The sequence below is a fragment of the Oryctolagus cuniculus genome, chromosome X (assembly GCF_051225735.1).
Source record: "Oryctolagus cuniculus isolate XC-2025 breed Fujian yellow rabbit chromosome X, ASM5122573v1, whole genome shotgun sequence".
NCBI lineage: Eukaryota > Metazoa > Chordata > Mammalia > Lagomorpha > Leporidae > Oryctolagus > Oryctolagus cuniculus.
The window spans coordinates 37,016,976-37,030,763 of record NC_142888.1 but is presented as its reverse complement, the minus strand read 5'-3'; the positions used below and the strand labels follow the sequence as shown (position 1 = coordinate 37,030,763).

Below are 13,788 nucleotides of genomic sequence, written 5' to 3'. Positions count from 1 at the left end.
AGGCAGAGTGGACAGTGAGAGAGAGAGAAAGAGAGTGAAAGGTCTTCCTTTGCCGTTGGTTCACCCTCCAATGGCCGCCGCGGCCGGCGCGCTGCAGCCAGCACACTGCGCTGATCCAATGACAGGAGCCAGGTACTTCTCCTGGTCTCCCATGGGGTACAGGGCCCAAGAACCTGGGCTGTCCTCCACTGCACTCCCTGGCCACAGCGAACATTTCAGAAGTGAAGTCCTCCTGAAACAAGACAAATATTTCTACTTTCTGTCATTCCTATAAGTGAGTAGTTAGGTAAAGATCAGTTTGTGTAATTTTTAATTTTCTAGTAGCCACATTTTTTAAAGTAAAATGGAAAAGGTGAAATTAGTATTTTTCAACTGGGGTATTTGCTTTGCTATAGCCAGTGCTTTTAAAATAATTATTTATTTGAAAGAGACAGAGAAAGACATAAATCATCCATCCATGAGTCCACTCTCCAAATGCCCACATCAGTCAGGACTGGGCCAGCTGAAGCCGGGAGTCCAGAACTCAATCCAGGTCTCCCACATGGGTGACAGAGACCCAAGTACTCAAGCCATCACCTGCTACTTCCAGGAAGTACATTAACAGGAAGCTGGAATCAGAAACAGAGCCAGGAATCAAACCCAGGCCCTCTGATAATGGGATGTAGACATCTCAAGCAATGTCTTAACTGCTTTGCCAGATGGCCACTCCTAATTCTTTTTTGTTTTTAATATTTATTTACTTATTTGAAAGTCAGTTACACAGAGAAGGAGAGAGAGAGAAAGAGGTATCTTTCATCTGCTGGTTCACTCCCCAATTGGCTGCAACAGTTGGAGCTGCGCCGATCCAAAGCCAGGAGCCAGGAGCTTCTTCCAGGTCTCCCACACGGGTGCAGGGGCCTGAGGACTTGGGCCATCCTCCACTGCTTTCCCAGGCCGTAGCAGAGAGCTGGATCAGAAGTGGAGCAGCCAGGATTCTAACTGGCGCCCATATATGATGCCAGCACTGCAGGCGGTGGCTTTACCCGCTACGCCACAGCGCCGGCCCCATGCTCCTAATTCTAATATTATATTTTATGTTTAGCCTAGTGTGTCCAAGAATGTCATTTCAATGTGTGAACAATATAAAATTATTGATATTTGATGATCTTTTATTGTACTAAGTCTTCCTAATCCTGTATTCAAATCCAGAACATCTTAGTTTAGATGCTAAACTTTCCTCAGAAATACTTGATCTATACTTAGATTTCCTAAAATTTACAGTTGAGAAAGGAGACCCATATACCCAAGTTGTTCCAAATATGCTTAAAAAGTTTTCCAGTAACTGAATTAAGGATCAGTTTTTCAATGTAAATGAACTTAAAATCCCGTAAAATTAAAACTTTCGTTCCTCAGTCGCCCTTACCCCATTTCATGTGCCCAGAGCCTCATGTGGCTAGCAGGGATGGTATTGGACAGCACCAATGTAGAGGCCTGATTAGATGCTAGTCTTTGGGGTTGACTTGTTTGTTGTGGGTGTGGTTATTCACAGGTAATGTAGTTGCTTCCATTAGGAAACACATAACATCTGGGTGCAGGACTTTGTGGTTCCCGGCTGTGATGATCATTACCCAGCTCCATTAATCCGTTGAGGACTGCCAAACAATGATCTTGTTCTGTCATTTCTTTGTTGGCTGGAATACTGTAGAGAGAGAATTGCTATCATTTCGTCCGTTACTCTGCGATACAGTTTGTATAGGAAACGTATCTGCTTGATTGTTTCCCTTTATTCGTCAGTTTACAAAATGATGAGTTGGTTCCTTGGCATTCTCAAGATTTATTCACCGTGTTATTTTCCTTTGATGTGTTTGAGTCTGTTGTGGTTATTAGCCCTCTTAGTGCTCACTTATCCCATCTTTGACTTGTGAGTCATTTTGACACAACCTTGTAGTCTTTAATATCCTCCTTGCTTTCTGATATGTCTGGGCTCATCTTCGACATTTCCCACCCTAGACCCGGAATCAGCCATTTCTCTGAGAAGCTGACTTCTTTTAGTGGGAAATGCTATAATTTAGCAACTGCCATCTAGATAATGGAGTGATCATGACTGTTGGGGGTTGGTCAGTGCTTCTAGAACTTTTCAGTAGCTTGGGCTACGAAATACATTTTTTTATTTTGAAGGAAAAATGTGTCATAATGAGTTCACATTGATACTTTCAATTGAAATCGTACCGTTCACAGCTTAACATTGATTTTGTGTTTGAGTCTCCAGTGATTCTTGCTGAAAATCTCGGTTCCTAGCAACACTAACATAGTAACCTATTTACTTTATCCTATCCTGTATATAATAGTTTGAAAATCACATTAAGATATTATTAGTATCAGTTTGATTATTAAGTGCAGTTTTAAATAGCTTCAAAATTTCCTTGATGTTCTTTTTATCATAAGCTAAATGCTCATTGAGCATGTATAGTCTTTTTCCTGTGTTTTAAAGTAATTTGAAAGAATTCTTTGAATGTTCAACCAACTTAATATATAGATTTCTTTTACTTTGTTTTCAAATTTTTAGGGATTGTTCATGTTAGCATTTTGACTTGTTCTTTTCCCAACTTATAATATTAAAATATTCTAAATCTATAGCATAGTTGAAACAACAGTGAACACCCATACACCTTTCACCTTATTTTCATCAATGAATATTTTACCACATTGAGATTCTTATCTCTAGTTCTTCTCTCTCCACTCTCTACTACATTCACTTTTTTTTAAGTCAAAAGACAGGGGAACAGAAAGGGAGAGATCTTCTTCCATCCTCCAATTGAACTCCCCAAATGTCTGCAACAGCAGGGACTGGGCCAGGGCAAAGCCAGCCTGGCACTTCATCCAGGTCTCCCATGTGGGTGGCAGGAACCCAAGCACTTGAGCCATCACCTGCTGCCTCCCAGGGTCTGCACTAGAATAAATAAATCAGAAAAAGAGCTGCAACACGAACACAGGCCCTCCAGTATGGGATGCGGGGCTCCTAAGTGGCATCTTAACCACTGTACCAAATGCCTATCCCTGAGCCTTTTGAAGGAAGTATAGACCTTATGATACTTCAACCCTAAATTCTTCAGCATGCTAAGAACAAGGGGTTCTCATATAGCCACGATTCCACATTATACCTAAGAGAATAAATATTATTTAGTATTTAATCCATGTTTGAATTTTCCTAGATGCTTCAAGAGTATTCATAGACCCCCTCCCCCCTACACACTTTGGTGGAACTAGGATCAAGTCAAGATTTATTGAATTGCTTTTGGATTTTTTATGTCTCCCCCACCCACCCACCCCTTCTGTCTCTAAGTATTTGAGAGAGAAGAGAGATATATCTTTCATCCACTGGTTCATTCCCAACATGCCTGCAGTAGCTCAGGACAGGGCTAGCCTGAAGCCAGGAATTGGGAACTTAGTCTTGGTCTCTTGTTTGGGTGGCAGGGACTAAGTCACTTGAGCTATCACCTGGTGCCTCCCAGGGTGTGTGCTGGAATCAGGAGCAGCATGGAAACTCTACCCAAGGACTAAGACCCAGGCACTCTGAAGTAGAATGCAGGCCTCCCAGGCGGCATCGTAGCTTCTAGGCCAAATGTCTGCCCCTTTAATTTCTGTTAATGTGAAGGAGTCCCTTCACTTTCTTGGATGGTACTGATTTCTGAAGAGTCGATGTGAACTCACATGGAAAACGTACCGCATTAGAGACTTGTTAGTTTCTTTGTAGAATGTATCATTTAACCTATTTTTCCAACCCTTCTATCTCCTATAAATTAGAAATTACATGTAGTCTGGGGATCAGTGGGTTTTTTTCCTTGGCAAGAGCTCTGCATTCATGAGACACCACGTACCTTGTACTGCACCTGCCAAGAAGTGCTTCCTATCATGAGTGCCCACTGTTGGTGGTGCTGAGTTGTTAAAATGTTAATTGCCAGGTTCCTGAATGCTTCGTGTATACTTTTGCATTTGACATTAATTAATAAGTAATCTTTGGGGTGATGTTTTGGCATCTTGCGAATATGTTGTTCCCCAACAATATTTTTACCCCTAAATTCATGCATTTTCACTTAATTTTATTTTTTAAAGATGTATTTATCTATTTGAAAGACAGTTATATAGAGAGAGGTAGAGACAAAGAGAGAGAGGTCTTCCATCTGCTAGTTTACTACCTAAATGGCCGCAACAGCTGGAGTTGAGCTGATCTAAAGCCAGGCACTTCTTCCGGGTCTCCCACATGGGTGCAAGGAGTTGGGCCATCTTCTGCTTTCCCAGGCCATAGCAGAGAGCTGGGTCAGAAGTGGAGCAGCCAGGACTCAAACCAGTGCCCATGTGGGATGCTGGCACTGCAGGCTGGGACTTTAACCCACTGCCCCACAGAGCAGGCCCCAACTTTTTTTTGTTTCTTTTATTTATTTGAAAGAGTTACAGAGAGAGGTAGAACCAGAGAGAGAGAGACAGAGGTCTTCCATCTGCTGGTTCACTCCCCAAATGGCTGCAGCAGCTAGAGCTGAGCTGATCCAGAGCCAGGAGCTTCTTCTGGGTTTCCATGGGGGTGCAGGGGCCCAAGGACATGGGCCATCTTCTACTGCTTTCCAAGGCCATAGCAGAGAACTGGATCAAAAGTGGAACAGCTGGGATTTGAACCGGTGCCCATATGGGATTCTAGTGCTGCAGGCCAGGGCTTTAACCCACTGCACCACAGCACCAGCCCCTACCCCCTACACTTAATTTTTTTTTTTAAGATTTGTTTATTTCTTTGAAAGGCAGAGGGAGAGACAGAAAGAGATATCTTCCATCAGCTGGTTTACTCAGCAAATGACTACACAGCCAAGGCTGGACCAGGCCGAAGCCTGGAGCCTGGAACTCCATCTTGGTCTCCCATGTGGGTAGCTGGAGCCCAAGCACTTTTCCAGGTGCATTAGCAGGAAGTTGGACCAGAAAGAAGTGACTGGGAATGGAACCAGCACTTCAGTATTGGATGCCAGTGTCACAGGCAGCAGATTATTTTGCTGTGCAACAACACTGACCTTGGTTTAATTTTGTTTTATAGTTATATAACATCTTCATGTTGTTCTAAAACCAAATGTATAAAAGAAGGTACTTGAAGAGAACCTTTAACTTCTCTTTCTACCCCTTTTATCTCTCTTTGTAGGTAATCCTTTAATTAGTTTTTGGATTATCCCTTTTTGTTGTTTAAAATACAAATATAATCATATTCCCTCTTCAATAAAAGAGCATACTGTAGTATGCCTTTCATATTTCACTGAAAAACCTGTCCTGGATACTGCTCCACAGTGGTGTACAGAGAGCTTCAGAAAGGCTTGGCTTTCAGAAATCGTTCTGTACGTGTGTTTCCTTGCCTCCCTCAGGAGAAAGTCTCCCCAACACATTTGTGTACATGGGAATCTGTATACATATAGTTACTACTACTGCTATGTTGCTTTCTTGAGTTTTTTGCTTTTGAAGCAAAGTTTCAAGTTCATTACCCTTTTTGAAAAATTCTTGTCATTTTATTTGAAAGGCACAGAGATAGATCTTTTCCTCTGCTGGTTTATTCCCCAAATATCTACAACCACCATGGGTAGACCAGGCTGAAGCCAGGAGCCTGGAACTCCATCTGAGTGTCTCACGTGGGTGGCAGGGGCTCAAGCACTTGCGCCATCTTCCTCTACTTTTCCAGGTGCTTCAACCAGTAAGCAGCTGGATTAGAAGCACAGTGTAGCCAGGGCTCAGCACCAGGCACGGTGGTAAGGGATGCAAGCATCCCTCTCAGCAGCTTAACCTGCTGTGCTACCGTGGCTGCCCCTAAAGAAGTGTTGACTAAAAAATGGCAGAAAGGCACAAACCCAGGCATTTGCTGCAATATCCATAACACCTTAAACCAAATTCAGGTGAGATTTGCTCAGCTCTAATGATCAAAGCAGAAAATATGAGTTGACTTAAACACTGTGATGCTGTAAGTCGAGTCCAGGGCAGCCTGTGTGGGAGCCTCGAGGTCACCCTGGGATGGTGCTGGCTCCTGGCCTGGGCTGACAGCCAGAGAGGGGCACCACCAGCTGCTCCTCCTGAGACACAGAGAGGTTGGCAGAGCCTGGGGGGAAGGGCTAGAGATGAGAAAGCCGCGTCAGCCTGTTATTTCCAGCCATGGTGGGAATGGTTATGTGGGTAGGAGGATCTGGTGGAAAGAGCCGACTTGGGGAAGAACCTGAATTTGCCCAGAAGCAAGGCACCCAAGCCCCATTTGGTCCCTCATCTCTGTGGGGAGGCCTGGGCACAGGAGCAAGGCCCTTCCTGATGTCGTGGGTCCTGGGGCTTACAGGATGCCCAGGCTGAGGAGGAGATCAAACAGGAGATGAACACACTGCAGCAGAAGCTGAATGAGCAGCAGAGTGTGCTTCAGCGTATTGCTGCCCCCAACATGAAAGCCATGGAAAAGCTGGAGAGTGTCCGCGACAAGTTCCAGGAGACCTCTGATGGTAAGAGTTGCCCCTGTACGGGGGGCCCAGGGCGAGGGCAGGAGGCTGCAGCCATGCTCCTGTCTCTGACATACTTCGTGACGTAAGACTTCCAGGAACCCTACGTGGTGGGGCCACCAAAACTGTGGAAAACTGCTGAGGTCAGGGTCAACAACTTACCCAAGGCTACACAGCTGGTTGCTGGTAGGGCCCGGGGAGGGGTGGTGGTGGTCCACACTTACATGTCTCTAGGCCCCAGTTTCTTCTGCGTTGTATCTGGTGGCTGACACGCTGGGTGCAGAGCCATGTGGGGTCCTCTCTGTATAACCCTCTTCAGGCATTCCTCTCCCTCTGTGGGATGTGTCTGCTCTGGGTCGTCATTTGCAGATCATTCTTGCCAGGGTTTAGTCCTCTGCCCTGGCAGAGCCAAGGCCCTGAGGGGTCCTCTCTTTTTCCTTCTGGCAGAGTTTGAGGCAGCCCGAAAGCGAGCAAAGAAGGCCAAGCAGGCATTCGAACAGATCAAGAAGGAGCGCTTTGACCGCTTCAATGCTTGTTTTGAATCTGTGGCTACCAACATTGATGAGATCTATAAGGCTCTGTCCCGCAACAGCAGTGCCCAGGTAGGTTGGAGCCCCTTACCTAACCAACTCCACCCAGCTTCAGTTGGCCTTCCCCTCCAGGCTTCCTGTCTCTAAGCCATCATGCAGGCTCAGGTCTGGATCCTAACCTGTCTGTCTTGACCCAGGCATTCCTGGGTCCTGAGAACCCAGAGGAGCCCTACTTGGATGGCATCAACTACAACTGCGTGGCTCCTGGCAAACGCTTCCGGCCTATGGACAACTTGTCAGGAGGGGAGAAGACAGTGGCAGCTTTGGCTCTGCTTTTTGCCATCCACAGGTAAGGCTGCCTCCCAAGGCAGTTGACCGAGAGATTCAGCTGAAGCCACCAGAGGCCCTGGGGCCCAAGGCTTGCAGAGATCTGCAGAGGTGAAGATGTTCTGGTGGGATCTGGATTGCGTCCCCATTTCCCTACTGACGGCAGCAGCCCTGGCCCTGGTCTTCCTGGACCTGTCTTCCCCATCCCCCCTCACCCCCTCAGCATGTCCTCACTGGCCCTTGCCTGTTTTCAGTCCCACCTTCAGGCTTCTGCTTACAGGGTTGCTAGCTAGTGAGCCCTTTCCATGCAACTTTAGCTTTACCCTCACCTTCCACCTCTGCGCACCTCCGCATTCTCCTCCCTTTCCTTTAGGACACCGTCTTTGACCACTCTGGCATACCCTGCCCTCCCCCTCCTGAATGCCAGTAGTACTTGAGCCTGACCCCCAGCACGTAGTGCTCAGTGTACAGCGTCAGCCCGTGAGCATTTCTTGAGTGCTGCTGTGTGTCAGACCCCCTGGAGGGGTTGGGCATACAGATGAGTCACATGGTCTCTGGCCTAGAGGAGCTCACATGTCTTAAGTGGAAGCCAGACATGTAAACAGGCAGCGTGCCAAGTGCCCAAACTGAGTGAGCATGGGTACCATGGCTGCACAGAGGAGGTAACACCTAACCCAGTGTTGGGGGAGGCTGTGGGTAGGCCAGGGAAGGCTTTTAAGGGTAGGCAGCACTTGGAGCAGGAGATGTAAAGACTGAGAAGTTTGCCTGTGGGACCAGCAGGCATTTTAGGCTTACAGGTACAGCACATGCAGTGGCAAGAAGGCACAACAGCGTGGCGTGTGTTGGGCTGGACCTCTGGGGAGCTTGGTCAGTGTGGCCAGATCCACGGACAGCTTTGTTTTCCCAGCCAGCTAAGAAGCTCCTGAAAAATCCATGTTCTCCCAGATCCTGGAGCACAGGGCTGGGTGCAGAGGCGGCCTCTGTTGACATACTGGCCTTTGGCAGCTCAGGCAGCATTGAGGCCTAGGTTGTTCAGTCTCAGAAGAAGTGGAGGGGGAAGCTGGCCTGTTGGATGGGCCCTGGGGCTGTCCCACCCCGCCTTGCCGCCCCTCCCCCCTCAGTGTCAGCTCACCTACTGGTTCCCTCCCAGCTACAAGCCAGCCCCCTTCTTCGTCCTGGATGAGATCGATGCTGCCTTGGATAACACCAACATTGGCAAGGTGGGTGCAAGGAAAGTGGGGCCTGGGAGGGAGACCCCAGGTTGGGGCTGGATTGCAGGGAGCCAACTCCTGAGTGCCCCACCTGCTCCTGCTGCCTGTATTCTGTGCCCTGGTGGCTGGGCGCAGGGTCCTCCACACACTGTGGTAGTTGATAGCTTCCTTCTCTGTTTCTCTTCCTCCCCCTCCCCACCTTACCACCCCACACACCACACCTACTGGTTCTGACTGAAAAACACAGGGGTGCATTAGGGCTTAAGCTCTGCTAAGTGCCTGGTGGCCCCTCCCACAGGTAGCAAATTACATCAAGGAGCAGTCGACTTGCAACTTCCAGGCCATCGTCATCTCTCTCAAGGAAGAGTTCTACACCAAGGCTGAGAGCCTCATTGGAGTCTATCCCGAGGTAGGGCGGGCCAGGCTCAAGAGCAAGCCCTACTCCCTACCTGACTCCCCAGGGCAGGAAGGGAAGGCTGCGATGGAGGGACAAGGGGGCGGGGGAGCATAGGGAACCAGGTCCTGAACGGCCATCTGGGCTTGTTGGAGCCCTGCCCTGGAAGCTTAGCCAGCCCAGCTGGGCAGGGCCGTTGCATTTGGGGACAGGGTGTGGAGAAAGGAGGAGAGTGCAGAGGTAGTAGGCAGGGAGAGAAGGTGCGTGGGGCCGAGCACATCCTCTCACACCCAGAGAGTACCATTGCCTGGGCTTTGGGCAGGTATGTAGGGAGGAGGGTTTGAGATCCCCTGGTCTTAGGGCACCAGGCCCCTCTCAGTTCTCTCCTCACAATTTTATTTTTTCTTTTTCTCCCTCCTCCTTCAGCAAGGGGACTGTGTGATCAGCAAAGTCCTGACCTTCGACCTCACCAAGTACCCAGATGCCAACCCCAACCCCAATGAGCAGTAACAGTAGTTTCTGCCCTCTGCCCTGTCTGGATCCCTAAACTGCCCCTCTGCCAGTCTTTGGATATTTGTGGCTCCCAACCTTCCCTTACCTTCTAGCCCTGTTTGGTGTAGTCATGGGATTTAGCACTGCTATCAAGCGTGAAGAGGAACAGAGATGATGTTAGGTCTGGAGCAAAAAGTCATGAGCCACAGGGAGCATCCTGGTCTCTGAAAGGAGGCGCTGAGCTGAGCTGGGCTGAACAGGACCATCTGTCTGTCTTCCCCTGCCCGGACCCTCCCCCCCCATCCATACTCATGGGTCCCTTGGGTATTTTGCCCACTTTATGTGTGGGTGTGTGTGGATGTGTGTTCACCTGTGTGCATGTGTGTGCAGAAAAATAAAAGATACTGGAGACTGTTTTAGAAGGAGCCTAGGATGAATTTGACTCCAAGAGCACTTAGGATGACAGCACTCCAGAGCTGGACAAAGGTGCTCCAGGCCTCCTAGGAGTCCTCAGCAGTCACCTGAAGCTGTCCTCACTCACTCACTCACTCACTTGTGTGTTCATTCACTTGTCTGTTCGTCAAACACATATGGAGTGCCCTCTGTGCGACTGTGTGCTTGGAATTGAGAGTTGAACCATGCATGCTCTCTGTCCTGGTAAGGAGATACAATGGGTTCATGAATTACTGGGGTTAGCTGAACGTTGCTATGTGCTTTGAATATGAGAAGAGGACAGTTACGTCCAGGTAATTGGTAATTGTCACATTTAAGCTGGACCTTGACAGACTGGTAGGGTTTTAGTTAGGCACTGAGATCAGAACAAAGGGCTCTGGGAACAGTTACGGGTTCTGGTTCCACTTTTCATCAGTTTGACGCTGGGCAAGTCGTTTGGCCTTGCTGTGCCTCACTTGTCTCATCTGTAAAATGAGGCTGAGAATATTACCTACCTCATAGGATTTAACGATGTCAAGCTCCTCACTGGAGGCCTTATCCTTGTGTGGAGCCCACTAGGTGCCGACCTCTCAGAATACAAGCCTTCTCATGCCTGGGCTTCCGAGGGTTTCTCATCCTGGCCGTTAGGGACAATCTGAGATGTTGTAAATGCCCTGGTAACTGGGAGAGTTCCAGGGCACTGATGAGGTTTACCTGGTAAGTGGAGGGCCGGGGTAAACCTATAGCTTCAGCCATGGATGATAACCAGGTGCCTGGGCTCCAGCCTGGGTTGTGAGGAAGCAGGGAAGAGGTAGCCTGGGCCACATCCCAGCCTAACGCACGTGAGACTCCTCTTAGGGACTCCCCTCCTGAGCTAGAAGGACCATGCAGTGGCAGTAACGCCTGGCACGAGGGCTTCAGCCTTTATCGCTTGTACACATCAGACTTTGGTCTTGTCTGTATATTTGTCGTTTAAGTTGAATCGGTTCCAGTTACCTAAGTAATGCAGGAATCCATTCTCCTTTTAAGCAATTAGATTGTACAGACAAGGGACAAGACAAGCCTCATTCAGCTACCGACTACTCCCCCCTCCCGCTCCTCCCCACCCTGTCCCTTCCCTGCTGTTATACTTCATTTAGACTTTGTTTTAACATTCTTACATAGATAAGTTCGTTGGAAATACTGTGTTTAATGCGTATGGCATATTGAATTGTTCTGCAGTTTGCTTGCTTTGCCTAACAATGTGTTTGAGATCTATGCATGTTGCTAAGTGTAGATCATTCCCTTCTCTGTAATTGCTGTATGGATCACCATATGACCCTACTGCATTTTACTATCCATTTCTCTAGGGTGGACATTAAGACTGTTTTTAGTTTTTCCTATTACAAAATAATACACAGGAATATCCATATACCTGTGTGAAAGTGTGTGTGAGTGTGTGTGTGTGAGAGAGAGAGAGAAGGGGTGAGGGGAATTATTCCTCGTAATGGAATTGTGAAGTCAGGAATGTATATGTTTGTTTTTCAGAGATAACTTCCAAATTGCCCTCCTGTAGTATTTACTCAGTATTTTTTTCTTGAGGTGTTCTGAGGTCTCCCATTGATTGTCATCTACATCCGCTTCACCCTAAGTAGTAATAGCTGTGAAGTCACAGGTTTGATGTGCTATGTATGTATTTTTCTAATACATATTAAAAGGTATAACTATCGAAATACATTTGTCTGTCTTCAACCAAAGAAGTCACATACCAGCAGTGGTACATCTACCATAAGTTGGCCAAGGCTGTTAATTTAGGGCTCAGACGTGGCCCAAAGCATAGCTGTGGAGACTTGGACAGGTGACCCGACCTGAGCCCCAGGGTCCTTATAAAAGGAGATGACGCATACTTGCAGCACTGCAGGGAAGAGTACCTGAGATAGATTTGGAGTAGTTTCCTGGCATGTAGATCACAGTTTATTTTTTTAAAGATAGATAGCAATTTCTGTTCTCCCCACTTTACAGTTGAGGGAACTGAGGCCCGGAAACGTTGAATGACCAGATAACAGCATGGGTTTGAGCCCCAGTCCTCCAGTCATGCTAGGGTTTTCTCCATTATAGAGATGGTTATTCACCTTGGCTGTACAGAGTCATTCGCAAAACTGTTCCCTGTTTTTAAAAATCAGCAATATGTTCACAGATACCAAATAGTATAGAGTAAAATGAAACAGAATAGCACAGAAGAGCTTACAGTGAAAAGTGGCAGTTCCTAGCTCCACCTCCACATCCAGGGGACATGGGGATCGGGCCCCATCATTGGAACTCTGATTCAGTAGGTGTGGCTAATAACCCAGACAACTAACCCTACCTCACGGGGTCTGAAGGATTACATGAAGTGCCTTGGGCTAAGGCCTTGGGCCACAAGAACACAAATGCTACAGAGGCGCTTCGGGGGCTTCAATCCTGAGGAGGGGGTAGGGGAGATGCGGTGGTCTGACCAGGACTCTGTAGTGTCAGAATCTAGACCCTGGGTCTCCTTACTGCTTGCCCACTGCCTCCTGTGATTCTGGGCAATCGCTGTGTTGCACGCCAGGAACACAAAGGACGAGTCAGATCCTTATCCTGCCTTTGAGGCATCCACTGTCTAACTAGGGGGGCAATTTGAGAGATAGCTGCTGACCACAAGGTCTGATCAGCACTCTCGCGGCAGCACAGGAGGGGCATCTAGCTTAGGTGGGGATTCAGGGAAGGCACCTCTGACAGTGATCTCTAAACTGAGACTGGAGGGACTGGTAGTAGGGATTTCCAAGTAGTGGGAAGACCAGCAAGGCAATCGCAGAAATACTGAAGCCCAAATCCCCGGGATGGAGGAAGAGCAGTGAAAAAAGCCATTCGGGAGGCGGGGTGGGTCCTGTCCCTGGCTGTGGGGTTCAGATTAACCTTGAGGGCTAGTATGATTTCCAGGCCAGCTGTACATGGGAAAGCCGTGGGGCATTCTAGGCCCATCCTCTTAAAAACATGCAGTTGCAGGAGGTCAAGTGGGGCCTTGGGAGCTTGACTTTAGGGTGTAGCAAGTTTGGCAACCACAGCTTGAAGACAATGGAGGGGCCTTAAAGCTGTTTGGAGACAGGGCAGGGGCGGGTGAGAACCCCGTATCAGATGTCAGTTGAACAAGCCTGCTCTGGCCAGCCAGCCTATGAAGAAACAGGTCAGGATAGATACCAGTATATCCCCTGCAAAAAGCATAGTGCCTCACACTAAACAGGCACCCAATAAAGTTTGTGAACGAATGGACACATTGTGAGGGAGAACGTGCAGTGGAGACTGGTGAGGAGGCCTGGAGGCCTGCCCTAGGGCAAGGGCAGCAGGAATAGATTGGAGGTGACAAGGGGTAGGCTCTTAAGGGAAGGTGAGGAACTGGACGTGGTGTGGAGGGTGCCTGAGGCAGCAATGAGTACCCGTGAGTATCCAGAACTCCTGCCCTGTCCCGGTGGTGTCTTCCTCATCCATCTCCGAGTCCGAGTCTCCTAGCTGCCCCCTCAGTTCCGTTGACTGTTCCGTGCAGTTCTGAGTGGTTTCCCACTCCCCCTCCCAGTCATTGAGCCAAGCATCCAATTCAACGAACATTGCCTAAGCCCCTCCTGTGCAGTGGGGCTCTTCCAAGCCAGGACTCCGGCTCCCTCCTTCCTACCTCAAGAGGTGATTTGAGGGCTTTGCCAGGTAAGCCTCACATCTCTCCTACAATAGCATACAGTGAGATGCCCTAAGGGAACTTAGGGACTTTGTCCAACCCTCTCCTGAGGTCCTCAGGGAGTTAACTGCCCAGTGTCTCACTACTAGAAAGTGTTGGAGCCAGAATTGAAACCTAAGTTCCCTTCCCACATCACCTCTTAGAGCCTTGCTCTTGATCTATCCCAGTGCAGATCAGGACAGGCAGAAGTGGTCGG

At 48.4% G+C, this 13,788-nt stretch overlaps 1 protein-coding gene across 1 annotated transcript in view; it reads left to right on the top strand.

Annotated features, from left to right (window-relative positions):
• The window catches only part of SMC1A (structural maintenance of chromosomes 1A), a 38,544-nt gene extending 26,967 nt beyond the window's left edge, over positions 1-11,577 (top strand). The window contains exons 20-25 of the mRNA XM_051827118.3: positions 6,326-6,482; positions 6,927-7,081; positions 7,207-7,358; positions 8,487-8,556; positions 8,846-8,956; positions 9,368-11,577. Of these exons, the coding sequence (XP_051683078.1) occupies positions 6,326-6,482; positions 6,927-7,081; positions 7,207-7,358; positions 8,487-8,556; positions 8,846-8,956; positions 9,368-9,451 (729 nt within the window). The 3' untranslated portion in view covers positions 9,452-11,577. The remainder of the gene's footprint in view (positions 1-6,325; positions 6,483-6,926; positions 7,082-7,206; positions 7,359-8,486; positions 8,557-8,845; positions 8,957-9,367) is intronic.
• The last annotated feature ends 2,211 nt before the right edge of the window (positions 11,578-13,788 follow it).